The 27,460-nt window shown below is 45.6% G+C and overlaps 1 protein-coding gene across 1 annotated transcript in view; it reads left to right on the top strand.

Moving 5' to 3' along the window:
• Positions 1–27,460, top strand: part of POU6F1 (POU class 6 homeobox 1) — a 220,988-nt gene that overhangs the window by 24,337 nt on the left and 169,191 nt on the right. Inside the window, exon 2 of the mRNA XM_082247200.1 lies at positions 6,996–7,176. Coding sequence (XP_082103326.1) covers positions 6,996–7,176 — 181 coding nt within the window. The remainder of the gene's footprint in view (positions 1–6,995; positions 7,177–27,460) is intronic.

Here is a 27,460-nt window from a genome sequence, read left to right as displayed (position 1 = left end):
AAAGAGCATCTGAATCACTTGGTCTGCAAGTTGCATTGTCTCTTCAGACCTACCCATGACATCATCATCAAGCAAATCACTGGAGGAAGAAGTCAAAGAAAAGGTCAACTACGTCTCATCTTTCTCCTACACCTGCTACTGGAGTAGGCATAACCAGAACCTCTAAACCTGGTTCTCCAGCAGCCCACAAGGTTGGAAGCAAAAAACTTTCTAGGCTGGGTGAGAGGAGCTAACCAAGGAGCGGGATGGCAACTTAGGAGAGAGGCTCTGGCACAAAGCAGGTATCAGCGGCACACAGCAGCACTCCACGGGGAAAATCTTCACCCACCACTGGCGTTACGACTTACCATCACCCCAGGCACCATGTCCAGGAAGAGGAAGGTGGAACGTAAGGCTCAGAAGCTGACAGTCTTTTTCGGTCAGCAGCAGCCACAGCATGGAGGTAGGCAAGATGGCGCCGTGTCATCCTCAACCCCAGCAGCCAGGAAACAACAGGAACACGTTAAATTGAATCCATCTTACATAAATAATGCCTCCCCTAGTAGCCCACACTCCTATCCTCCTACTCCACTATCTGGCAGCCCAGCAAAAGCCAAAAATAGGATGGATAGAGCCAGGTGTAGCCCTGGGGGTAGCCCTGTATCAGACCCAGGGGAAGACAAAAGGGAACTTCCAGACTCCATTGAGGAGTTTCCAACCAAGAATCAACTTGTTCTAGATACGGTATTGAAGGACATGCTTTTGTCTCTGAGGAGCACATTACAAGCTGGTATGGTGTCCTGCATGAATACATTCAACTCCCAAATGCATGCTGTGGAATCCAGATTAGAACACATAGAATCCAAGATGGGGAAATCTGCTAACACTATTAATGTTCTGGTAGATGTTTATGATGAGAAAGAGGGAGAGATGGAGTGGATCAGGACCAAGCTGGCCGATATGGAGGACAGGTCTCGGAGGAGCAATTTAAAAAAAAGGGGGATACCTAAAAACGTTTCTACAGCCAGATCTTCACTTATATAATACTACTATGTTTAAAGCAATCTTGCCTACCTTCTCAGACCTAGACCTCACCATAGACATGATACACCGCCTGCCTAAGCCCTCACATCTGTCTGAGCATATCCCTTGAGACATTATACTTCGCCTCCATTTCTTTCACTCTAAAGAGCAACTAATGACATCAATGCGCAATAAAGACCACATTCCACCACAATATTAGGACCTCCAGTTCTATGCTGACCTCTCTCAATATACACTGCAGAAAAGGAAAAACCTTAACACCATCTACAAGGCCTTAAGAAACCATAGCATCAGCTATAGATGGGGATACCCTACCAAAATATCCATCACCAAGGATGGTTCTACTTTTGTTGTGGACTCCTTGGCAAAAGGACTTTCTCTACTAAAGGAATGGAAGATCATACCCAAATCTACTAATAAACCACCATATCCTAAAAACATCCACCTAATGGAACCAGTGGGGCAGGTAGTGGCCGCAAAAAATTCTAGGAAGCATAATTAATTCCATGGAGTTGCATTTTCCAATTACACTCTCCCTGGGGAGCCAAAGAGAAAGTTTAAGCTCTAACTTTACCCCTCTGAGCAGTAGAACACCGCATACGGGTAATATACACCTATCTTCCTTGTGGATAATATCCTGTGTTTAAGTCCTTTAAGTTTACCTGTTACCTTCTATACATCTTTTTATTTCTACATTTTTTTTATGAGCCTTCTAATGGAAACACAGTCGAACCTCATATGGCTGACATGGTTTCCAGAAGCTGTTCCTTGGAGCCCTATAAGATGGAAGTAAGAGGTATGGACTTTTTTGAGCAGCACCACAAGAGGAAGCTTTCTACACAATGTGAGAACTCATGAAAACGCGCATGAGTATACCAAATTAAACACACGACAATGGGGATAACTTTCCTGTCTATAAATGCAAAGGGCCTTAACTATCCAGCAAAATGGAAATCCCTATGGAAAGAAGCCCTCCACCACAGCTGCGATATCCTATGTGCGCAGGAAAAGCACTTCTGTGAACTAGTGCCCCCTAAGTGTTCTGACAGAAGTTTTCCACACACCTTCACAGCTAATACCAATGCTAAGAAATGGGGAGTCCTTATTGCTATTAGGGATACAGTGTCTTTTACCCTGCATAAGGAAGTGAAGGTTCCAGAGGGTCACTATCTTATTTTGCTGTGTGACATTAATTCTGAAAAGTACACACTGGTTAATGTCCATGCTCCCAATACTCACCAAGTCCGCTTCTTCCACAGACTACTAAGGAAAATCTGTTATATTCAGCAAGGCTCCTTGATACTCTGTGGTGACTTCAATCTGTTACCAGACCAATCCATGGACATCACATCTTCTCCTAAATGTTTAAACCCATAACTTCAAAAGCAAATACAATAAAATTATCTATTTGACGCCTTTCACTCCATCCCTCATAACTCCTACACTCGCATTGATCTGTTCTTGATGGACCAAAGGCAAAGGTTACCTCCGCTGACATAAATACCATTACTTGGTCCGATCACGCCTTCATTACTCTAACCTTTGCAGATTCCTCATCATCCAACTTTCCTCCTGTGTGGAGAATGAATTCCTACCTTTTACAACAAGAGGACACTAAACGAACACTGGATAAGCACTTGACAGTTTTTTCTAGATAATGATTCCTCAGTAGATGACACATTTGTTTTGTGGAACGCACACAAAGCGTTCATTAGGGGCATTATCAAAATGGGAGCAAGAGCAAAGAGGCAGCAGCAAAAATGCATCTGCGACCTTACGGAAGAAATCTATGTACTTGACTCCCAAAATAAACAGCAACCCTCCTCTAGGCTTTCCCAAAAAATCTCACAGCTTCGCCAAGACCTACGCTTGCTTCTTTTGGATAACTTTGAAAAAGCTTCCATGCTAATGGCAATAGAGCAGGCAAATTATTAGCCTCACGTATTTGAGGCCTTCGATATAAATCCAAAATATAATTTCTAATCCATCCGACTACCAAACACCAACTATACAACCCCCAAGATATCACAGATGCTTTCAGACATTATTATAGCTCCCTCTATAATCTAAACGAAGACCCAGAAACCTTCCAACCAAATCTCTACTTTTCTCAAAAAATGATCCCTTCCTCACCTCTCCCATACACAATTGCAGGCACTAAACTCTCCATTCACTCTCCTGGAGGTCAATACAGTGATAGCATCTCTGCCAGTAGAATATTATAAAACATTTAAACATATCTTAGCACCATATTTGGTGCATATCTTTAATAATGCTGCTGCCTTTACCGCTTTTCTACCTGAGCTGCTCAATGCCCTGATTGTTACTCTACCCAAGGCTGGGAAAGAACCCACATCACCCCAAAACCTCAGGCCTATATCGCTTTTTACAACGCTTTAAAAATATATGCTAAAATCATTGCATTACGTCTCCTAGACAACCTACCGATACTTATATATCCTGACCAAACAGGTTTCACTAAGGGATGACAAATGCAAGTTGCCTTCTTTGCTTCTGGCTTTTGACGCAAAGAAGGCCTTCGACTGCATACATTGGGATTACCTAGCTTGAGTTCTAAATGCATTTGGATTTACTGGTCCAATATTTTCAGCCATAATTTCACTATATACAAACCCCTCAGCACGGGTACACTTGTCCGGAACTCTATCCACCCCCTTCCCTATACCTAACAGTACTCGACAAGGGTGCCCCCTTTCTCCAGTTATATTCAACCTTCTTATGGAACCATTAGAAATGTATATACGTTCCCACCCACACATCATGGGTTTCCCAGTACAAAACATACTATAAGTGTCTTTACTGACGACATCATACTTATGCTCACCGATGTGGAGAGCTCCCTGGCTTCGGTACACGCAGCACTAATGTTATTCAACCGTATTTCTTTATTATAAAGTTAATACTACCAAATCCTATATACTGGGATTGGGAATTGATCCTGACTTGAAACAAAAATTCAGTTGGACATTCCTGTATGTTTGGAAACAGGAAGGAATCAAATATCTAGGAATTACTTTAACCCTGACAGTGGAGGGCCTGGCCAAGGCCAATTACACCCAGTTCCTGGAAGCGCTAAGCTCCAAATTAAGGGATATAGCTAAAACCGAACTGTCATGGTCAGGACAACTTGCAGCCTTTAAGATGATACTATTACCTCAATTTATGTAGATGTTTAGGACATTACCTATCTCAGTACCCAACACTTTTTTTTTTGAAAGCACTGTCACTAGTGAACCGCTTCCTATGGCAAAGCAAAAGAGCTAGATGTGCATTTAGCAAATTGATAGTCACAAGAAAAGCGGGCGGGGTTGGCCACGTACTAATCAGAGACTGCTACTTAGCCTAGATCCTTACACAACTAAATACATGGTTTCCTCAGGCCCAGAGCATGAGATGGATTGAACTGAAGCAAAATCAAATCCATGCTGATAACCTTTACAATTTCTTAATTGCAACTAAATTCATACAACACCAATCCCTACAATTGTCCCCAACTATTAAGGCATCAATTCAAGCATGGCAAACATTGCTGACTATGCCACTTAAAGACCTTGTAACAACCATGCTTTCCCTCCCAATCTCTAGTTTACCTGTTATCATTCCTGATCTTAAGATCGCACTCTGGGAATCCATGGGAGTAAGCTCAGTCAAAGACATCATGATTGGCTCAACCCTAAAGACCTTTAGGGCTATTCAAATAGAGAATGGAATACCAATTCAGGACCAATATGAATACCTACAAATTTCTCACTTTCTCAGATGTCACCCTGATACAGAGGTAACACTACCTTGGCAAATAGTTCAATTCTATACTAGTCCTCATACAAATGCTAAATGGATTTCATTATTCTACAATATATTCCACAACAACTCGGAATTTAGCAAATCCATGAATATTAAAGCGTGGGAAAGGAAATTAAGTAAAACCTATACCTGTGCTCAATGGCAAAAGGAACTTAAGGTCAACTATGCAACCACTAGGAGTGCTAATCTTTGGGAACTGTCACAAAAAATACTGCTTGGATGGTACATGACTCCCTATAGATTGGCCAAATTTTCACCGCAGATCCCCTCCCTATGCTGGAGGAATTGCGGAAATATAGGCACTCTACTACACACTCTATGGACATGTCCAGTAATTCTGGACGGCAACTTTCCGAAAGTTCTCACAAGTTCTAGGAATAAATGTCCCACGATCTCCTGGACTAGCTCTCCTATCCTTAGGGATAGAATCATTTTCAGGGGAACTAAGAACCATAGCTCCTGGGTGCTCGTTTAGCATTAGAAATTGGAAAGGAACTATAGCTCCATCTTTTAGGGAAGTGACAAACTTGATACACACCCATGCAACGTATGAGGTGATGTTCACCTCTTCATTAGGCAACTATGAAAAGGTTAATCTGATATGGAAGCCATGGTTTGAATGGTATAAGATAACATATCCTGACTAGCCATAATCTCCGATATGAAGACTCCATCACCACCCTCTCTATGGATTGTGATGTCTCATGGTGTTTCAAGACAACATGTCATAACAAAACACTTCTTTTCTCTTTTGTTCTTTTTCTTTTCTTTTTTCTACTTTTCTTTCTGGTTTATCAGTTACATACAGGACTGGATGTGGGGGAGACTCTCCGTCTACACACATCTAGTTCAAATTAGCATATTTTTTCTTAACATTGTTTTTCATGGTCATGAGTAACTCTGCATGTTTCAAGACTAAAATTGCTGAATGACAAATGCATATGTGACTGTAATGCACAATTTTCAATAACTTTAATTAAGAAATATTGAAATGAAAAACTTTCTAGGCTCTCAGAGAGATCTTCAGCATGAAGATGCATCCCCCTTTTCCCAAGTGGAGGAATGGTTGCCGATTCATGTGGCTCCTTGGGTAATTTATCTATCAGAAACCTAATCCCTTAACTCTGTCACTCTCTCCAGCTGTTTAGTTTTTTGCTCCAGTGTCTGCCCTAATACCTTTTTTTATGGCATCTTCATTGTGGGACACTCCGATAACCTTCTGTAAAAGGAGCAGTCCCTGTGGGCCCTAGTGGATGTCATTCCCCCAATGCATCATGCTTTGACCAGGGTTCTAACAATCTCTCAACCCTTGCAGAAGCATCCGTAGTTAAGGGACAATCTCTCCGAAGGCACTATACCTTCTCCAATCTCCTTTAACTCTACTTCAGCCCCTTTTGTTGTTACGGGGGCTTTATTGGTAAGCATACTTGTGTTCCTTCCTCTTTGGGATGAATGACCAACTTCCCGACTAGTCAATGGTGCAATGCTCTCTTCCATGTGGAGTCAATCTTCTCTGGTTGGTGACCATTATTTTCTTGCCTTTGGGCATCAGTTTTGATTCCACCTCATCCAGTGTCCGTTTTGGGTGTTGGTCTTTTAGACCGCTCATGAGCAGCAGGCAGTCCCTAGTTTTATTTTTTTGTTGGGCCTGTGGTTTTAATAGTCTGTCAGTAGACCTGACATAGACTGTTAAGAGTCTTTAAAGTGTATCTAAACCCAAAAACAAAAAATGATGATATTGCAGCTTATTACAGCAGTGCTGAGCCTGGGGGAAGGAGAAGCAGCACCAGGATTCAATCAGTTGTTGTAACAATTCTTATAGAGAGAAAGCAGTGTGACAGAGATAAACTAATCAGTGTTTTGCTTCTCCTTTCAATGTCCAATCACAGGCTGGAGAAAGACAAGACCTATTAGCATTTCTTATCTGCAACAACTAATAATGTAGGATCTCTTTCATTGCCAGATAAAGCTATACTGTTTGTCATAGCTGTGTAAATTTCCTTTGGCAGGTAAAACAGGGCCCATATAGGTTTTTCATCAGTGTATTTAGCTTGGTGTTAAGCATTAAGAATAATTAAGTACTACTGAGAATTTTTTACTTCATTAGTTGTTTATTAATATATTTATCCATCTAAACCTGTCTACAGGTGATTGTTATGTCTGGGCATGAGACTATTAGGGTGCTTGAAGTAGGCGTGGATGCACCTGTGCAATCTGAGGAGAATGGAAAGCCTTTGGACCCTTCAGTATCTGAACCCACATCTACTAATGATCCACCAAGGGAGACTGTTTTATGTCATACAGATAATACAAGTGCTGAGACTACAGGTACAATGTTTTTTTTCAACAAAGTGGTAGAAATAATCCAACTTGTTTACATTCTGATACAAACAGAAAATGTATTCTTGCCCTTTCTAAAACAGAACAGTGGACAGAAGGACAGAACTTTAGTCTTTGTACTATATCAGCACCGGGTTGGATTAGGGTCTGTTCATAATTTTACCTGATGTGTTTGTACATACATAACACAATTTTTATTTCAATGCAAGCTAATTTGATGTGTATTTCATTTTTGTTTTCCATTCCCCTTAATTAAAAAAGTTATTTTGATGTACAGTACATGTGTACTGTAACATAGGTAGGAAAATGCAAGGTAGCACAGTAATATTGCAACATGTTTGATTTAAAGAAAGAAAAAAAAAAAAACACTGCACTACATGCAACGAGCATACAATAAAATACAAGCCATTGCAAAATTTCATCTCTTTCAAGATTTATTCTACTGAATGAATAGACATTTATTTTCCAGCTAAGAAAATGCACATTTAAGATAAAATAATCTTAGTAAATTCCCGACAGTGTTTGTTATTGAAATGGTTCACACAAATGCTTTTGGGGGCTATTAGAAGTTTATTATGTTGCATTTGTAGTGCACGGTCCTGCATTTTACCATTTAAGTCCATCCAAATGGAGTCTTTGAAAAAACACAACATATCTGAAATACAGCTCAAAACACCCCAGTTCAATGTACATTTGAGGCACTGTTCTCCCACTGATACAAGACACTATTCTGCCAACTGACAACAATGGGGCACCATTTCTCCCATTGACACTAACAATGGAACACTATTCCTCCCAATCATACCAACAATGGGGCACTTTTTCTCCCCCTAATACCAAATGTGGTGATATTTACTCCCAATATGGATTATATACAAAATAAAATGATAATATCAATCAATCAATCAATAAAATGATGCCATGAAAAATTCCACTCCGGGTGGCCACAGTCCTGCCCTACAGTTTGAAGGACAATAAACTGGCCCTTTGTTTAGAAGTTTAGAGACCCTTAGCCATAGGGATAGCAGTCGTATACTGTAAACTGTTAGTAGAAAAGAAAATAGGAGAGAATAAAGCAGTCCAATACTAATTTTTCTTATGAAAACACAAGATCAGCACTATGGACAGCGCATACGATGCCTAGTACTGTAGTGACTTTAAGTGAATAGTAAATTACAATGCTTAATCAAAATTTTGACATATATTGACACATATTTGTGTTTAATTGTGTCAAAATGTATAAGTGATCCTGTATATATTAGTTTCCTCTTCAGCAAACTTTAAAAAGTTTGTAATCTCAGCAGTTGCTGATTTCACTTTTTCATGCTGTTCAGCCAAAAAGATGGCTAAAACAAAATCTTTAATTACTAGATAAAATTTTACCCGCCAAAAGATTTGCATATCTGTTTAGCCAATCTTGAATTTTCACAGCCTTGCTAGACAATAAAAACAGGTTGGCTGCAGTTAAGCAACACTGCTTGATTACCTCCCTGCCCCCAACCTTAAAGATCAACTACGGGCGTAATGAAATATTTCATATGATGTAGTCCGTAAATAGCATTAACACAGATTTTTTTTCTAAGTGCTACCTGTAACATAAATTGTATCACCTATTGATCCTACCAGTAGGTTATTTTTTTCCTACTTCCTTGTACAGGACAAGCAGTCCTGCAAAAAATAGCAGATACGGTTGGGGCAAACCATAATATGCCAGGGGGCTTTTACAATGGTCAGCTTTTATTCATATGACTTTTTTTCAAAAGAAAAAAAAATTGTTGCTGTAACTACTTAAATAATATAAAATAATTATAATAATATAAATAAAATATAATTATAGTTAAGTGGAGTTAGTCTTTAATTAGTTTGTCTTACTTGAAACTACTGTAAGTATTCATTAAGGACTACCCTGTTCACAGGGTACCAACATTACTGTGCACCTTTATCTCCTCGTTAAAGAGGTTTTTCAGTCGGTATAAAAAATTAATAGTCAGCAGCTACAAATACTGTAGCTGTTGACTGTTATTAAAAGGACATGAGCGACAGATGTGATAGGCAGTATACTCAGTATATACTCCCTCTCACACCAAGGAAGCCTCTGTCCGGCAGTTTGTCTACATTTTTATCAACATGCTATATACAATTTTAAATAAAACCTTTACCATTTTCATTACGTATTTTATTTTAGACCCAGTAATGTCATTACAGTAATGTTCCCAGCAGGGTGCCATACAAATGCATTCTGAAAACATCACAGCACCCTTCCTAAGTATTCCTCTTAGCCCTGATACCAGTAGTAGACTAGCTTTTGGGAGAATTTATGCAAATATCAAAATGCTTTATGGTTGGATGTCAGTCTGGAGGAGATTTGCATGTAGACCACCCTAGCTAAAGGCCAGGTGTGAAATTGTGCATTCACGACTGAAAAAAAAACCCTGAAATCCAAATAATAAAAGTGGGTGCTATGGATAGTAAGGCTGTGGAGGAAAAAGCTAAATGATTCTGAATGTCCTTCTACCAGGAAATGAGGCAGATTTGATTTGACTTGCGGCAGATTCCAATGTACATCATGAGAAACTCAGTGTGCAATTAGGTCATAGTGATTTCAGTACAGGAGCAGAGCCTGTACAACAGTGCAAGACTGAAGGTAGGGCCGGAGTCCAGTTTTAATTATTATTTAATGAAAACATAACTTCATTAACTGTTGTTTTTTACAGTGGGTATAGAAAGGAATCACCCCCTTTAAAATAATCACATTTTGTTGCTTTGCAGCCTGAAATGAAGATAGACACAGTTTTGTTTTATCCAGCTGTATTTACTAGTGCAACTTCTAACATCCAAGTGAATGATATACAGTGCCTTGCGAAAGTATTCGGCCCCCTTGAACTTTGCAACCTTTTGCCACATTTCAGGCTTCAAACATAAAGATATAAAACTGTAATTTTTTGTGACGAATCAACAACAAGTGGGACACAATCATGAAGTGGAACAAAATTTATTGGATATTTCAAACTTTGTTCATAAATAAAAAACTGAAAAATTGGGCGTGCAAAATTATTCAGCCCCTTTACTTTCAGTGCAGCAAACTCTCTCCAGAAGTTCAGTGAGGATCTCTGAATGATCCAATGTTGACCAAAATGACTAATGATGATAAATAGAATCCACCTGTGTGTAATCAAGTCTCCGTATAAATGCACCTGCACTGTGATAGTCTCAGAGGTCCGTTTAAAGCGCAGAGAGCATCATGAAGAACAAGGAACACACCAGGCTGGTCCGAGATACTGTTGTGTAAAAGTTTAAAGCTGGATTTGGATACAAAAAGATTTCCCAAGCTTTAAACATCCCAAGGAGCACTGTGCAAGCGATAATATTGAAATGGAAGGAGTATCAGACCACTGCAAATCTACGAAGACCTGGCCGTCCCTCTAAACTTTCAGCTCATACAAGGAGAAGAGTGATCAGAGATGCAGCCAAGAGGCCCATGATCACTCTGGATGAACTGCAGAGATCTACATCTGAGGTGGGAGACTTTGTCCATAGGACAACAATCAGTCGTATACTGCACAAATCTGGCCTTTATGGAAGAGTGGCAAGAAGAAAGTCATTTCTTAAAGATATCCATAAAAAGTGTAGTTTAAAGTTTGCCACAAGCCACCTGGGAGACACACCAAACATGTGGAAGAAGGTGCTCTGGTCAGATGAAACCAAAATCAAACTTTTTGGCAACAATGCAAAACTTATGTTTGGCGTAAAAGCAACACAGCTCATCACCCTGAACACACCATCCCCACTGTCAAACATGGTGGTGGCAGCATCATGGTTTGGGCCTGCTTTTCCTCAGCAGGGACAGGGAAGATGGTTAAAATTGATGGGAAGACGGATGGAGCCAAATACAGGACCATTCTGGAAGAAAACCTGATGGAGTCTGCAAAAGACCTGAGACTGGGACGGAGATTTGTCTTCCAAACAAGACAATGATCCAAAACCTAAAGCAAAATCTACAATGGAATGGTTCACAAATAAACATATCCAGGTGTTAGAATGGCCATGTCAAAGTCCAGACCTGAATCCAATCTAGAATCTGTGGAAAGAACTGAAAATTGCTGTTCGCAAACGCTTTCCATCCAACCTCACTGAGCTCGAGCTGTTTTGCAAGGAGGAATGGGCAAAAATTTCAGTCTCTCGATGTGCAAAACTGATAGAGGCATACCCCAAGCGACTTACAGCTGTAATCACAGCAAAAGGTGGCGCTACAAAGTATTAACTTAAGGGGGCTGAATAATTTTGCACGCCCAATTTTTCATTTTTTTATTTGTTAAAAAAGTTTGAAATATCCAATAAATTTCGTTCCACTTCATGATTGTTACCCACTTGTTCATTCTTTATAAAAAAATTACAGTTTTATATCTTTATGTTTAAAGCCTGAAATGTGGCAAAAGGTCGAAAAGTTCAAGGGGGCCAAAAACTTTCGCAAAGCACTGTAACACCAACATGTCAGGAAAAAAAAAAAATGTAATTTAAAAAACAGAATCACAGATTTGGAAAAAGGATCACCCCCTTATGTCAGTAACTTGTTGAACCACCTTTTGCTTTAATTACAGCATTTACTCTGTTGGGATATGTCGCTACTAGCTTTGCACATCTAGACTTTGCAATATTTCCCCAGTCTTCTTTGCACAACTCCTCGAGTTCAGTTAAATTTGATGGTGACCGTTTGTGGACTGCAGTCTTCAAGCCATTCCACAGATTTTCAATGAGGTTTAGGTCTGAGCTCTGACTAAGCCATGCAAGGACATTCACTTTTCTCTATCATTCATTGACGGACGCAGTCTCTGTTCTTCTTAACAGTAGGGTTATACTTCCCCCTACAGGAGTAGGCAGAAAAAAGTTCTGGCTATGCCTATGGGCAGTCCCAGGAGGTATACTCCCTCTCTCTGTTATAGTATGTCAGTCTTTTTTTGCCTAGTCAGGAGTAAGGACCTAGTTCCTTGCTGGGATCTCTGGTCCTGGCAAAAGTTTTTTTTTTAGATAGTTTTTTATCAGGATTTTTTCCTGTGAGATCTACAATCAACTAAGCCATGCTGAGCGACGGGCTGGATATATAGATCCAGTGGTCACCCCAGTCGGCCAGCAAGTACACGCAGACCCCCGCTCCGCGAGTTAAACGTCTCACCAGGTCGCATAAACCAAGTCTGAGCCCGCGTCGCAGCATTCCTATTGGCCGACAGCCCCCCAGTTCGGTGGAGAGGGGTTCTGTCAGGAGATGGCGCCCACCGGTTCCAGTTATGGTGAGTAATTGTTCCCCCCTCTCCCCCTGGTGGGTTTTGGGTTGGACACAGGCCCCTCCTTAGGACGGTCGTTCCCCTCTGTCCTGTCATGCACCCCCCCTACATGCACCCCCTCCTGTCACTTACTGGGCTATGGGACGCTTGATGCTACCCCTGGGGGTTGGGACCGGGCATCATTCCGACGGTGGGAGCGCGGGGGGTGCAGCGACCGGAAGATCGATCGTGCGGGGTGGGACTCAGCTGTCACTACCAGGGCCCCCCATCCAGTTGATCCCATCTAGGAGGCTGGGGAGTCCCCTCGGGGGCCCCTAGCAGCTCCGCTGGCCGCGCGGCGGCTGCCATTTTCTTGTAGCCCATGTATTGCCCTAATAAGATTGGCGGCCATGTTTGTGTAGCACGGCGGCAATTTTGCGGTGGATCCCATTGAAAATCAATAGCGGCCATGTTTTTGTAGTCCCTATAGGCATTTTTCTTTTTTTTGGCGGTGAAGCCCCTCCTTATACCCTAGTGCTGACACTCGGTTTCCTTCTACACACAGATCGCTGCAAACGTGCTGTACAGACATCCTGGGCCTGCCTGGTGCATCTCTGGTGCGGGTGGTGAGTCTGGGGGGGGTCTCTCGCTCTCTCTGCTGGGGTCTTCAGTGCTTTGTGCCTGACCTCTTGGTGGGACATTCCTAAACAGTGTTTTTTTTTTTTTTTTTTTCAAATTTTTCTGCAGGTTCCCCTGGTGCGACATGGACCCTGTGGAACACATTTCCCCACCTGATCCCCTCTTGGAGGCCGCAGGACCTTTTAGATCCAAGCCATCCATAGATGCACTGTCGGCGGTCTTGGAATCTTATGTGTCCTGGGTGGTGACCTTTAAGAGGCGAAGTGCCAAAAAACGCCCCCCGCCTACCCCTGCCTCAACTGATGGTCAGATTCTGAATCTGATTCGGCCACCACAGACGTGGGTCTCCCTCCCGGGTCTACTACCTCGCGCCCTGTCTCCTCTGATAGTGAGAATGACACTTCTCCCTCTGCCACCACGCAAGAAAAGGCACTGGTGGACGCACTGGTTGTATCGCGAGACCCTAAAAATGGAGGACAAAGCTGAGACTGAGGCGCAGGTTACGTTTGGCACTCACAAGCCATCCAGAGCAGCAAAGGTTTTTCCCTTTCCCTCGTATTTTGATAACATGGTTAAAAAAGAGTGGGACCGCCCAAAGCGCCCCCCTGGGGTGGCTAAGCGTATTGCTAGACGCTACCCCTTTGAGGATTCCCTAATAAAAAAGTGGACTGTGCCACCTACGGTGGACCCTCCGATCTCCAGACTGAATAAAGCTACCATGATTCCAGTGGCGGATTCCCCGTCCTTTGAGGATCCGGTGGATAGAAAGGCAGAGTCTGTGGCCCGCAATGTGTACTCCCTGGCGGGGTCAGCACTGAGACCGGTGTTTACTGTTGCCCTTGTGTCACAAACCTTGACTGGATGGGCTAAGTTACTCCGTGACCTGGAGGAAGTACAACTCCCCCCTGCCTTTGCAGAGCTGGCGAACCAGTTGGTTCAGGGGCTGCAATTTCTTTGTGATGCCTCGCTGGATGCAAATCCACCATTGGCCCGAATATCGGTTACGGCAGTAATCATCCGGCGTATACTTTGCTTAAAATGCTGGTCTTAAAGAAGGCCTTGTCTGATCTACCTATTCAAGGTGATCGCCTGTTTGGGGCTACCCTTGATAACATTATCAAACGTCTTACAGGGGGTAAGAGTACCTTTCTCCCACAGGCTAACAAGGGTAAGGACCCTCGTCGTAGATGGGGTCCCTCCTTCTCAGCGCACAAAAAGTTTTTTCGTCCCTCAGGGTCAATTGATAAGGAATCAAAGTCCTTCAAGGCCCCCTCAGGTGGCTCCAATTGACCCTGTACTGGCAAACAGAAAATCGGGTTTCTCCAGACCTGCGGATAAGACCCCTTCGGCCTGAAGGTGTGCCCTCACCCGTATCTGGGTGGGGGGACATTTTTTGTTCCCGGACCTGTGGCTATCCTGAATACAAGACAGGTGGGTTCACTAGGTCATACGGTCCGATTACAAGATCGAGTTTCGATCCGTCCCTCCGGTAATGTTCTTCCCTTCCAATGTGCCACTGTCCCCGGATCGCTTACAGGCTTTCTTTTGGGCGGTACAGGACCTGTTACAACAAGGAGTAATAGTTCCAGTTACAAAGTTTGTGAGGTTGAAAAAAGACATCAGTCCATCCAGTTCAACCTATCATGTGTGTGTGTGTTTGCTGTTAACTGTACATTGTATACCCCTGTATGTTGTGGTCTTTAAGGTGCCCATCTAATAGTTTTTTGAAACTATCGATGCTCCCTGCTGATACCACTGCTTGTGGAAGAGAATTCCACATCCTTACTGCTCTGACAGTGAAGAACCCCTTACGTATTTTAAGGTTAAACCGTTTTTCCTCTAGTTTTAGTGAGTGGCCACGTGTCTTCTTGTTTTCCCTTTCTCTAAAAAGTTTGTTCCTTATGCTAGGGTCGCCAGTACAGTATTTGTACATGGATATCATATCCCCCCTCAATCGTCTCTTCTCCAGAGAGAATAAGTTCAGTGCTTGTAGTCTTTCCTCATAGCCGATGCCCTCCATTCCCCTAATTGTTTTTGTTGCCCTTATCTAGACTCTCTCCAGTTCCAGCACGTCCTTCCTGAGGGCCGGTGCCCAGAGCTAGACAGCATACTCCAGATGTGGCCGGACCAGAGTCTTGTAGAGTGGTAGAATAATTTCTTTATTTCTGGAGTGAATCCCTTTTTTATACATGCCAGTATTCTGTTGGCTTTGCTTGCAGCGGCTTGGCATTGCATGCCACTGCCAAGCCTGTTGTCCACCAGTACCCCCATGTCCTCTTCCATCTTAGATTCACCCAGAGGTTTCCCCCCTAGTAAGTAGCTTGCTTTTGTGTTTCCGACGCCCAAGTGCATTACTTTACATTTCTCAATATTAAACCTCATCTGCCATGTAGTTGCCCACCCCATTATTTTGTTAAGGTCCACTTGTAAGGTTTCCACATCCTGTATAGAAGATATTGGCATGCTTAGTTTAGTATCATCTGCAAATACTGAGATTGTACTAGATATCCCCTCCTCTAGATCATTTATGAATAAATTAAACAGGATTGGTCCCAGGACAGAACCTTGGGGGACCCCACTTTCCACACCCACCCAATCCGAGTACTCCCCATTAATCACCACCCTCTGGACTCTCCCCTGGAGCCAGTTCTCTATCCAGGTACTCCATGGTCCATACCTACATTTCTTAGTTTGTACAGTAAGCATTTGTGGCGAACGGTGTCAAAGGCCTTTGCAAAGTCCAGATACACCACATCCACAGGCTTACCTTTATCTAGGTGGCAGCTCACTTCATCATAGAACGTTAATAGATTGGTTTGGCAAGAACGATTTTTCATGAATCCATGCTGATTACTTCTAATAATACCGTTTTCATTACTAAAGTCTTGTATATAGTCTCTTAACATCCCCTCCAAAATCTTGCAGACTACTGATGTTAGGCTGACCGGCCTATAGGCTTCTGACATTGGTATACAAACCTCGTAATTTTGACCGGTTGCATATATACGTATATATATATATATATATATATATATATATATATTGCAGTTGTAACGCCGAGTGCTCCGGGTTCCGTGGCTTCCCCGGAGCACTCAAGGCGTCCTGCGGGCTGCAGCGCTCCGGTCGGCGTCCCCGACCATGAGCGCTGTTCCCCCGCATTAGTGGAACTCACCCGCCGGGTCCTCTCTGCTCCCGGCGCACGCCGGGTTCCCTCCTCCTCTCGGCGCGCGCGGCCCCGCCCCCTAGGGCGCGCGCGCGCCGCAGCATGTAAATTTAAAGGGCCAGTGCACTACTAATTGGTGCCTGGTCCAATCAGCCCAAATTCAATAAAAACCCACTTCCCCTTCCTGTCCTTGCCGGATCTTGTTGCCTTTGGTACCTTGAGAAAGCTTTTGGTGTATCGTTCCCTGCCTGTGTATCTGACCTTCTGCTGTTGCCCCTGACTACGAACCTTGCCGCCTGCCTTGACCCTTTGCTCCGTCTGACCTTGCCTTTGCCTTGTCCTTCTGTACCGCGCCTGAATCAGCTGTCTTTGAGGTTGAGCCGTTACTGGAGGATACGACCTGGTTGCTACCGCCGCAGCAAGTCCATCCCGCCTTGCGGCGGGCTCTGGTGAAAACCGGTAGTAACTTAGAACCGGTCCCCTGGTACGGTCCACGCCAATCCCTCACTGACACAGAGGATCCACCTCCAGTGCCATCACCTGCCGCCAGTCCGGACCCTGACAGTAGATCCGGCCATGGATCCCGCTGATGTGCCGCTGCCTAGTCTCGCTGACCTCACTACCGTGGTTGCCCAGCAGTCCCAGCAGATTGCCCAACAAGGACAACAACTGGCACAGTTGACCGCCATGCTGCAACAGCTTCTTCCCGCACCGCAGCAGCCGCCTGCTTCTGCTTCTGCTTCCGCTCCACCTCCGCAGCCGGTGGCCGCCACCTCCGCTAGAATCCGTTTGTCTCTCCCGGACAAGTTTGATGGGGATTCTAAGATGTGCCGGGGATTCTTGTCCCAATGTTCCCTACACCTGGAGATGTTGGCCGACCAGTTTCCTACGGAACGATCTAAGGTGGCCTTCATGGTCAGCTTATTGTCTGGGAAGGCCTTGGCCTGGGCCACGCCACTTTGGGACCGCAATGATCCTGCCACTGCCTCCGTCCAGTCTTTCGTCTCTGAAGTCCGCAGTGTCTTCGAGGAACCTGCCCGTGCCTCGTCAGCAGAAACGGCCTTGCTAAACCTCGTCCAAGGAGACGCTACAGTAGGCGAATATGCTATACAATTTCGCACACTGGCCTCCGAACTGACTTGGAACAACGACGCCCTCTGCGCAACTTTTAAAAAAGGTTTATCCAGCCATATCAAGGATGCTCTAGCCGCACGAGAAATACCTGACTCCCTGACGGAACTCATCCAGTTGGCTACTCGCATAGATATGCGCTTCCTTTAAAGACGCCAGGAACTTCGCCAAGAAAAGAATCTTGTTCGCAACAGGCGTTATCCACGCCTGGCACCTCTCTTCCAGCAACCATTGCAACCGGTTGCTGCGCCTCCCGCCGAGGAGGCCATGCAAGTGGATCGGGCTCGCCTGACCCAGCAAGAAAGGTCTCGCCGGAGGAATGAGAATTTATGTTTATATTGTGGGAGTTCCGTACATTTCTTAAAGGACTGTCCAGTTCGTCCACAGCGTCAGGGAAACGCTCGCACCTAGTGAACGTAGGAGAGGCGTCGCTGGGTGTAGAGTCTTCCTCTCCACGTTTGATGGTTCCAGTACGGATTTCTTCTACCGCTAAAGTCTTCTTCCCTGCACAGGCCTTCTTGGACTCTGGTTCTGCAGGAAACTTCATTAGAGCCTCCTTCATAAACCGCTTTAACATTCCTGTGATCCGTCTCGTCAAGCCTTTCTTCATTTCTACAGTTAACGGTGAGAATCTAAACTGTACCGTGCGTTATCGCACAGAACCTGTGCTCATGACCATAGGAGTCCTCCACCAAGAGACCATTGAATTTTTTGTTCTACCGAACTGCACCTCTGACGTCCTTCTTGGCCTGCCCTGGCTCCAGCGCCACTCTCCTACCCTCGACTGGACCTCTGGGGACATTAAATCATGGGGGCCTACCTGCCACACTCATTGCCTCAAGTCGGTACCTACTAGACAAGTCTCCGTTTCCTCACCATTGCTCGGCCTTCCTAAGGCTTATCTGGACTTCTCTGACGTCTTTTGCAAGAAGCAGGCGGAGGTCTTACCACCACATAGACCCTATGATTGTCCCATTGATTTGCTTCCTGGTACCACGCCACCCCGTGGCAGGATTTACCCTCTTTCCATCCCTGAAACCAAGGCCATGTCAGAATACGTTCAGGAGAACCTTAAGAAAGGTTTTATCAGGAAATCCTCTTCTCCTGCCGGAGCAGGATTTTTCTTTGTTGCCAAAAAGGATGGGTCACTACGCCCATGTATTGACTACCGCGGTCTTAACAAAATCACGGTAAAAAATCGCTACCCTTTGCCTCTCATCTCGGAACTCTTTGACCGTCTGCGCGGAGCAAGGGTCTTCACCAAGCTTGACCTCAGGGGCGCTTATAATCTCATCAGAATCCGTGAGGGAGATGAGTGGAAAACTGCTTTTAATACCAGAGATGGCCACTTTGAGTATCTTGTCATGCCGTTCGGCCTGTGCAACGCTCCTGCAGTCTTTCAAGACTTTGTCAACGAGATCTTCCGGGACATGTTGTATACTTGTGTAGTGGTCTATCTCGACGACATTCTAATCTTCTCCTCCACCCTGGAGGAACACCGTCGCCATGTTCGTCAAGTGCTCCAGCGCCTTCGTGTCAACCATCTGTACGCCAAAATGGAAAAATGTCTTTTTGAACGTAGCTGTCTGCCGTTTCTGGGATACCAGGTTTCTGGACAGGGTCTTCAAATGGACCCTGACAAACTCTCTGCAGTCTTGGATTGGCCACGCCCCTCAGGCCTTCGCTCTATTCAGCGCTTCCTGGGATTCGCCAATTATTACCGTCAGTTTGTTCCCCATTTCTCCGCTATCGTGTCGCCTATTGTGGCCCTAACCAAGAAAGAAGCGAATCCGAAATCCTGGCCTCCCCAAGCTGAAGAAGCCTTTACTCGTCTTAAAGCCGCCTTCGCCTCCGCTCCAGTCTTGAATAGGCCTGATCCGCTGAAACCATTCTTCCTGGAGGTAGATGCCTCCTCTGTTGGAGCCGGAGCGGTTCTTCTTCAAAAATCTGCTAAAGGGAAAAACGTCACCTGCGGTTTCTTCTCAAAAACTTTTTCTCCCCCTGAAAAGAACTACGCCATCGGAGATCGTGAACTTCTAGCCATTAAATTGGCACTGGAAGAATGGAGACACCTTCTGGAAGGATCCCCTCATCCGATCACCATCTATACTGACCACAAAAATCTCTCGTACCTTCAGTCTGCCCAGCGCCTTAATCCACGCCAGGCCAGGTGGTCATTGTTCTTTGCCCGATTCACCTTCCAAATCCATTTTCGTCCTGCTGATAAAAACATTAGGGCGGATGCCCTATCACGCTCCACCGATGCCTCCGAGGATGAAACCGTTCCTCAACACATCATTCCTCCTGAGTGTCTAATTTCAACTGAACCCTGCTTCACTGGTACCAGTTCCTCCAGGGAAAACATTTGTTCCTCCACGTCTTCGCCTGCGGACTCTCAAATGGGGTCACTCCTCTCACCTGGCGGGTCATGCTGGAATTAAAAAGACGACTCAACTAATTGCCAGACACTATTGGTGGCCTTCCTTTGAGAAAGATGTGACGGAGTTCGTTCGGGCCTGTACTGTCTGCGCACGTGATAAAACTCCCCGCCAGAAGCCTGCAGGTCTTCTTCTCCCTCTGCCAGTGCCTGAACAGCCTTGGTCCCACATAGCAATGGACTTCGTCACGGATCTTCCTGTATCCCATGGCAACACAGTCATATGGGTGGTTGTCGACAGGTTCTCTAAAATGGCACATTTTATTCCGCTCCCTGGCCTCCCTTCTGCGCCACAGCTGGCAAAGCAATTCTTTTTACACATTTTTCGTCTCCATGGTCTTCCAACACACATCGTCTCCGATAGAGGCGTTCAGTTTATCTCAAAGTTTTGGAGAGCTCTCTGCACCCAATTGAAGATCAAATTGAACTTCTCCTCTGCCTACCACCCTCAGTCCAATGGACAAGTGGAGAGGGTTAACCAGATCCTTGGTGACTACCTGCGACATTTCGTCTCCTCCCGTCAGGATGATTGGGTCGACTTGTTGCCCTGGGCCGAATTTTCTTACAACTTTAGAGACTCTGAGTCATCCACCAAATCCCCGTTTTTTGTGGTGTACGGCCGTCACCCGCTTCCCCCCCCTCCCCATTCCCACTTCTTCTGGAGTTCCTGCCGTTGATGACTTGACCCTGGACTTCTCCTCCATCTGGAAAGAGACTCAAAAGTCGCTCACCCTCGCCTCTTCTCGCATGAAGAGACATGCAGATAGGAAAAGAAGAACTCCTCCTGTCTTTTCTCCTGGGGACAGAGTGTGGCTCTCTGCCAAATACATCCGGTTTCGGGTCCCCAGCTACAAACTGGGTCCACGTTATCTTGGGCCTTTTAAAATCAAAAGCCAAATTAATGCTGTCTCTTACAAACTCCATCTTCCTCCTTCTCTCCGTATTCACAACTCCTTTCATGTATCCCTCCTCAAACCCCTCATTCTTAACCGATTTTCCCCCAAGGTCATCGTTCCTGCTCCTGTCTCTGGGTCCTCTGACGTCTTCTCAGTAAAAGAGATCCTCGCCTCCAAGGTCGTCAGAGGTAAAAAGTTTTTTTTGGTTGACTGGGAGAATTGTGGTCCTGAGGAGAGGTCGTGGGAGCCCGAGTCCAATATCCTTGACAAGGACCTCATCCACAGGTACCTGGGCTCCAAAAAGAGGGGGAGACCTAAGGGGGGGGGGTACTGTAACGCCGAGTGCTCCGGGTTCCGTGGCTTCCCTGGAGCACTCAAGGCGTCCTGCGGGCTGCAGCGCTCCGGTCGGCGTCCCCGGCCATGAGCGCTGTTCCCCCGCATTAGTGGAACTCACCCGCCGGGTCCTCTCTGCTCCCGGCGCACGCCGGGTTCCTTCCTCCTCTCGGCACGCGCAGCCCCGCTCCCTAGGGCGCGCGCGCGCCGCAGCATGTAAATTTAAAGGGCCAGTGCACCACTAATTGGTGCCTGGTCCAATCAGCCCAAATCCAATAAAAACCCACTTCCCCTTCCTGTCCTTGCCGGATCTTGTTGCCTTTGGTACCTTGAGAAAGCTTTTGGTGTATCGTTCCCTGCCTGTGTATCTGACCTTCTGCTGTTTCCCCTGACTACGAACCTTGCCGCCTGCCTTGACCCTTTGCTCCGTCTGACCTTGCCTTTGCCTTGTCCTTCTGTACCGCGCCTGAATCAGCTGTCTTTGAGGTTGAGCCGTTACCGGAGGATACGACCTGGTTGCTACCGCCGCAGCAAGTCCATCCCGCCTTGCGGCGGGCTCTGGTGAAAACCGGTAGTAACTTAGAACCGGTCCCCTGGTACGGTCCACGCCAATCCCTCACTGACACAGAGGATCCACCTCCAGTGCCATCACCTGCCGCCAGTCCGGACCCTGACAGCAGTTATGTCTTCAGAACGTTTTCAGGGCTTTTACTCAAACCTGTTGTAACGCTCCTGCGTTTCTTATATGGTGTGGATTTTCAGCTGCAGAAATAGTTCCACGTCAGTAGTCATGTAAGAGATATGCTGAGATACCATTCCCAACCTCAATGACTCATCATGTGTGGAAGGTCTTATTTCAGCCAGTAAATACACACAATTAGCAAGCTGGTTCCTAGAATGACTTTATGTATGTGGTAACACAATGATGAAGGTTGAGGGATAGGTTGAGTGGAGGTGGTAGGTGATAGACACTTGAAGGTGAGACAGTAGCAGATGGATGCAGGAAGGTTTAGCAATGTTGTATGGTAGCAGATGACAGAATAGCAGGTGGACATACAAAAGAGATCAACCCAGTGCAGGAAAGTAGCAGTAGTCTCAAGAGCTAGCAATCTAGTTATGCAGATGTGATAAACAGTCTTTACTATGCAGAGCTAGATAGTGTAAGCTTAGTATAAGTTTATAGAGAATTCCCCTGCGGGGTACTTAGCACTATTAGCGATACAGCCGAAGGGTGGTTCAGGAGAGGCGGATGATCCAGTAGCGGGATACAGGGATCAGCGCGGCGAGGTTTCGTCAGCGAGGTAAGCTTGCAAGCATGGAAGCTTCAAGCAAGGTTAGCATCCGGGTAAGGGTGTTTGAACGAACACATGTGAGTGAGAAGCGGCGCTTTAAATAGCCATCTAGTCCGGCGCTGGGTGATGACAGCTCCAGTCTTAAAGGTGTATGCGCACCTTTCCAAAAGTAAACGGTGGGGCGCATACACTTGTGGAAAGTGTAATTTAGGGTACCAAAGGTACCGGAACATTACACCTGTTTACGTTCCCCAGAAAGTAAGGCAAGGTGCGTCCAATTTTGGATCTAAAGACACTGAATTGCTTTGTGCGAGTTCAAAAATGCAAGATGGAATCTGTTCGCACCGTAGTGGCTTTTCTACATCAGGGGGATTTCCTGGCCTCCATAGATATCAAAGATGCCTACTTTCACATCCCAATATGTGCAGGACATCAATAGTTTCTGTGTTTTGCCGTGGGAGAGGATCACTTTCAGTTTGTGGTGTTACCTTTTGGTCTCACCTCTGTTTCTTGGGTCTTCACAAAGGTGTTGGCTCCGGTCCTGTCATTGTTACGCCAGCGGTGGATATCGGTCCTGGGTTACCTGGATGATCTGCTTCTCCGTGCAGAGTCTCCCACGGCGCTGGTGACAAACTTAGAGGTCACCATAAGATCTCTGGAGGAGTTCGGGTGGATTCTGAACCTTCAGAAGTTGTCTCTGGTCCCTTCCATGAGACTGGATTATCTGGGTCTGACTTTGACTGACTTTGGGTCTGACTTTGACTCAGCCAGGGTGTTTTTTCCTCCGGACCAACTTAAAAAACTCCAGATGGCAATTCAGCTTTTGCTGTCCAGCAAATGGTTGTCCCTTTGGACTTGTATGAGAGTTCTGGGACTGATGGTGTCGTCCTTCGAGGCAGTGCCTTTCGCTCAATTCGACACGAGAATCCTCCAGAAGGAAATCCTTCTCAAATGGAACAAAGATCCAAATTCCCTGGACAACCAGATCCAGCTGAGCCAGGTGACCAGGGGGTCCCTGATATGGTGACTTCAGTCCCTGACGCTCAAACAAGGAAAATCCTTCCTTCCCCTATATTGGACAGTTGTCACCACGGATGCCAGTCTGTCCGGGTGGGGAGGGATTCTTGGCAAGCTTTCTGCTCAAGGGGTCTGGTCCCCGGAAGAATCCAGGTTACTGATCAATGTTTTGGAGCTGAGAGCGATCAGGCTTTGCCTAGTCCACTGGACAGAGTACCTTCAGGGCTGTCCAGTGCGCATTCAACCGGACAATGCCACAGCCGTGGCTTATATCAATCATCAAGGGGGCACCAGAAGTGTCCTTGCGGCCTTGGAGGTGGCAGGCATCCTTCGGTGGGCTTAACGCCTTGTTCCAGCTCTCTCCACCATTCACATTCCAGGAGTGAAAAATTGGCAGGAGGATTACCTCAGTCGACAGACCTTGGATCAAGGGGAATGGTCTGTGCATCTGGAGGTGTTCCAGCAGTTGTGCCTTCGTTGGGGCACTCTAGAAGTAGATATGTTGGCGGATCAACAGGAAAGTGCAGAGGTTTGTGGCCCGTTCCCGGGGCCCTCTGGCAGATGCCACAGATGCGCTGGTTGCCTCGTGGGGTCAGTATCAGCAGATGTATGCCTTACCCCCTTTCAAGCTGCTGCCAAAACTTCTTTGCAGGATCGAGGCGGCAAGGATTCCGGTCATCCTTGTGGCTCCGGACTGGCCTTGCCAAGCTTGGTACGCTGACCTGGTCAGGCTAGTCGCAGACGTTTCTTGGAGACTTCCTCTCAGGGAGGATCTACTGTCTCAAGGGCCAATCTTCCATCCTGCTTTACAGTCGCTGGCTTTGATGGCTCGGCTGTTGAAAGCCAGGTGCTGAAGGACAGGGGATTGTCTGCTGCAGTGATTCCCACTCTGCTTAAAGCAAGAAAAGTGACTTCTAGAAAGATCTATCATCGTACGTGGAAGTCGTATATTGCGTGGTGTGAGTCTCTTGGGGTTCCCCCCTCCGCTCTAACTCTGTGGCTCGGATCTTGGCCTTCCTTCCACGGGGAGTTGATCAAAAATTGGCCTTGACCTTAATTTGGTGCTGTTGGTTCTCCAGAAACCTCCCTTTGAATATATTTGGGAGATTCCCCTGCTTACCTTATCCCAGAAGGTGGACTTCTCGTGGCTATTACTTCTGCGTGCAGGGAGTCGGAACTGGCGGCGTTGTCCTGTCGTTCTCCCTATCTGGTGGTTCACAGGGATAAAGTGGTGCTTCATCCGGATCAGTCCTTCCTTCCAAAGGTGGTTTCCAGTTTCCACTTAAATGAGAACATTGTGCTACCCTCCTTGTGTCCTAAGCCTAAACATCCTAAGGAATTTGCACTGCATACTTTGGATGTGGTTCGGGCAATCAAGGTGTACTTGGCGACCACTAAGTCTTTTCAGAAGTCGGATTCGCTCTTTGTACTCACGAATGGACCAAAGAAAGGGCTGCCTGCGTCTCCTGCGAATATTTCCAGATTGATTAGACAGACAGTTGTGCAGGCTTATTCACTGAAGGGTCAGGTTACACCTTTCTCTGTTAAGGAGCATTCTACTCGGGCGCTTAGTGCTTCCTGGGCCTTTCGCCATCAGGCATCTGTGGTTCAGGTTTGTAAGGCGGCTACCTGGTCATTTGTTCATACCTTCACAAAGTTTTATAAGGTGGATGTGCTGGCACCTGCAAATTCATTCTTTGGCCGCAAAGTTTTGCAGGCTACTGTTTAAGGGGGGCTTTAGTCTCCCTTGGGGGTGTTTTAATGTTTTTTTTCAGGTGGGTCTCATCTTGTGGTTCTGATCAGTTCTATGTTGCCGGTTGGCTATGGTTCAGCCTTGGGGAATTATTTTCTGCTGTTCCCACCCCTCATGTTTTATGGCACTGCTTTGGTACGTCCCTACTGTTAAGAAGAACAGAGACTGTGCCCCTCAATGAACGATAGAGACATTTGGATTTTTGTCTTACCGTAAAATCCTTTTCTCTGAAGTTCATTGACGGACGCAGTACCCACCCCTTTTTTTATTTTTGAGTTGGGATTGTATTGTTTTCTCTGACACTGCTTTGTTACAAAACTCACATCCTATAGCAGAGAGAGTGAGTATATCTCCTGGGACTGCCCATAGGCGTAGACAGAACTTTTTTTCTGCAGTAGTGTCCTACTCCTGTAGGGGGCAGTATAACCCTACTGTTAAGAACAGAGACTGCGTTCGTCAATGAACTTCAGAGAAAACTATTTTACGGTAAGACAAAAATCCATTTTTTTTCTCCTTCAACCACTGTGTAGTCATTTTTGCTGTGTGCTTTGGGTCATTGTCATGTTGAAAGGTAAACATTCCCATTGACAACTTTCTGGCAGAAGGCAGCGGATTTCCCCTCAAGAATTTGATGGTATTTTGCCCCATCCATCTTTCCTTCTATCCTGACCAGTGCTCCAGTCCTTGCTGCAGAGAAACACCCCCATAACACCATTTTAGTTATATTACCACCTCCATGCTTTACTGTAGGAATGGTGATATGTATTGGATTTCCACCAGACATATCGTTTGGTGTTGAGGCCAAATAATTCCATAACACCCTTTTCCATGTGGCCTTATGGGCCATACACACTATAAGATTTTCTGAAGACTTTTTCCTTTAGACTTACCAAAACCATATAATATGAGGTCAAACCTAAACACTTTCAATTTCTATGCAATCTGGCAGGCCCTTGCACTACATAGAAAAGGTAAATCTGAAGGAAATCTAACCACAAATGTTGGATAGTGTGTATCCAGCTTTAGAATCTTCAAGGTGCATTTAAGGTGGTCATTTGAGACGAAAATTGAATTATTTGGCCTCAACACCAAATGATATGTCTGGCAGAAATCCATATCCCAACAGACTAAAGGCTGTAATTAAAGCAGAATGTGGGCCAATAAAATACTGACTTAAGGGGGGGTGATTTTTCCAATTCAGTGATTCGGTTTTTGATTTTTTTTATATTTTCTGGCATGTTGGTGTTTAATCTTTTACATGGATGTTATAAAGGTGCACAGTAAATACAGCTGGATAAAACAAAAACTGTGTCTTCAGTTTAGGCTGCAATGCAACAAAATATGCTTTTAAGGGGGGGGGGGGGGATTATTTTCTCTACCAACTGTATATCTGTTTCAAGTTCAACTTTAACCTACGGGACCGTACAAAAATTTAGCCCAGGCGCAGTTTCTTTATTTATAACCACCAAATGCTCATATTTAGGGCTGGACAGATTGAAGAAGTGAAAAAGAAAATTTCTCTTTTGTTCATTGATGGACACAGCTCCATATGTTCTTGACCCTTGGGTTTTTGCTGCCCCCTACAGGAGTAGGACACTAGGCAGAAAAAAAGTTTGACTACCCATATAGGGCAATCCCAGGAGGTATACGTCTACTTCCTGCTATAGGTCTTCAGTTTTTTTCTGCCTAGTCAGGAGTAAGGACATAGTTCCTTGTTGAGATCTATGGTCCTAGCATTTTTTTCCTTTTTTAATTGGAATTTTTTGCTTCTTTTATTATTTTCTGTTCCTGTGAACACTACAGTCAACTGCTGGACTAGGCGACGGACTGGATATCCTAGATCCTTACGGTCTCCCCAGTCCAGCCATGACATAGCCCCACTGGACGGGGGCTGGCCGGCGAGTAAATACCTCACGAGGACGCATAGCCCTGGTCATGACCTGAGTCACAGCGTGCCTCTGGCCTGCAGCATACCCCATTCCTAGATGGTGCAGTGGTCTGCCTGGAGTAGTCCCCACCAGGTTCTGAGGTGTGATAAGTAGTGTCCCCCCTCTCCCTTGGTGGTCTTTCGGAGTGGACATGGGCCCCTCCCCAGGATGGTCGGACCCCTGGGTTCCCCTCAATCCCCCCCGGCCCCTGTAAACAGTCACTGTGGGTCTCCCCCCCCCCCCCCCCAAGGAGCGGTAGGACCAGTCTTTCTCACATTCTCCAGAAGGGGGGGGGGTTGGATGTGGTTGCTGCTGACCTGGGGTTTTGAGTGGGTTCCCTGCCTCCTGGGGGTTAGTGACCGAGGCAGGGATTTCCTTTTGGCTTCCTGCAGCGATTGTTGTGGCTGGGGGATGTTTTATTACCT

The sequence above is a fragment of the Pelophylax lessonae genome (genome assembly GCF_965119305.1).
Source record: "Pelophylax lessonae genome assembly, chromosome: 2".
NCBI classification, from domain to species: Eukaryota; Metazoa; Chordata; class Amphibia; order Anura; family Ranidae; genus Pelophylax; species Pelophylax lessonae.
The sequence above is the reverse complement of the archived record's forward strand: the minus strand, read 5'-3'. Positions and strand labels throughout refer to the sequence as shown.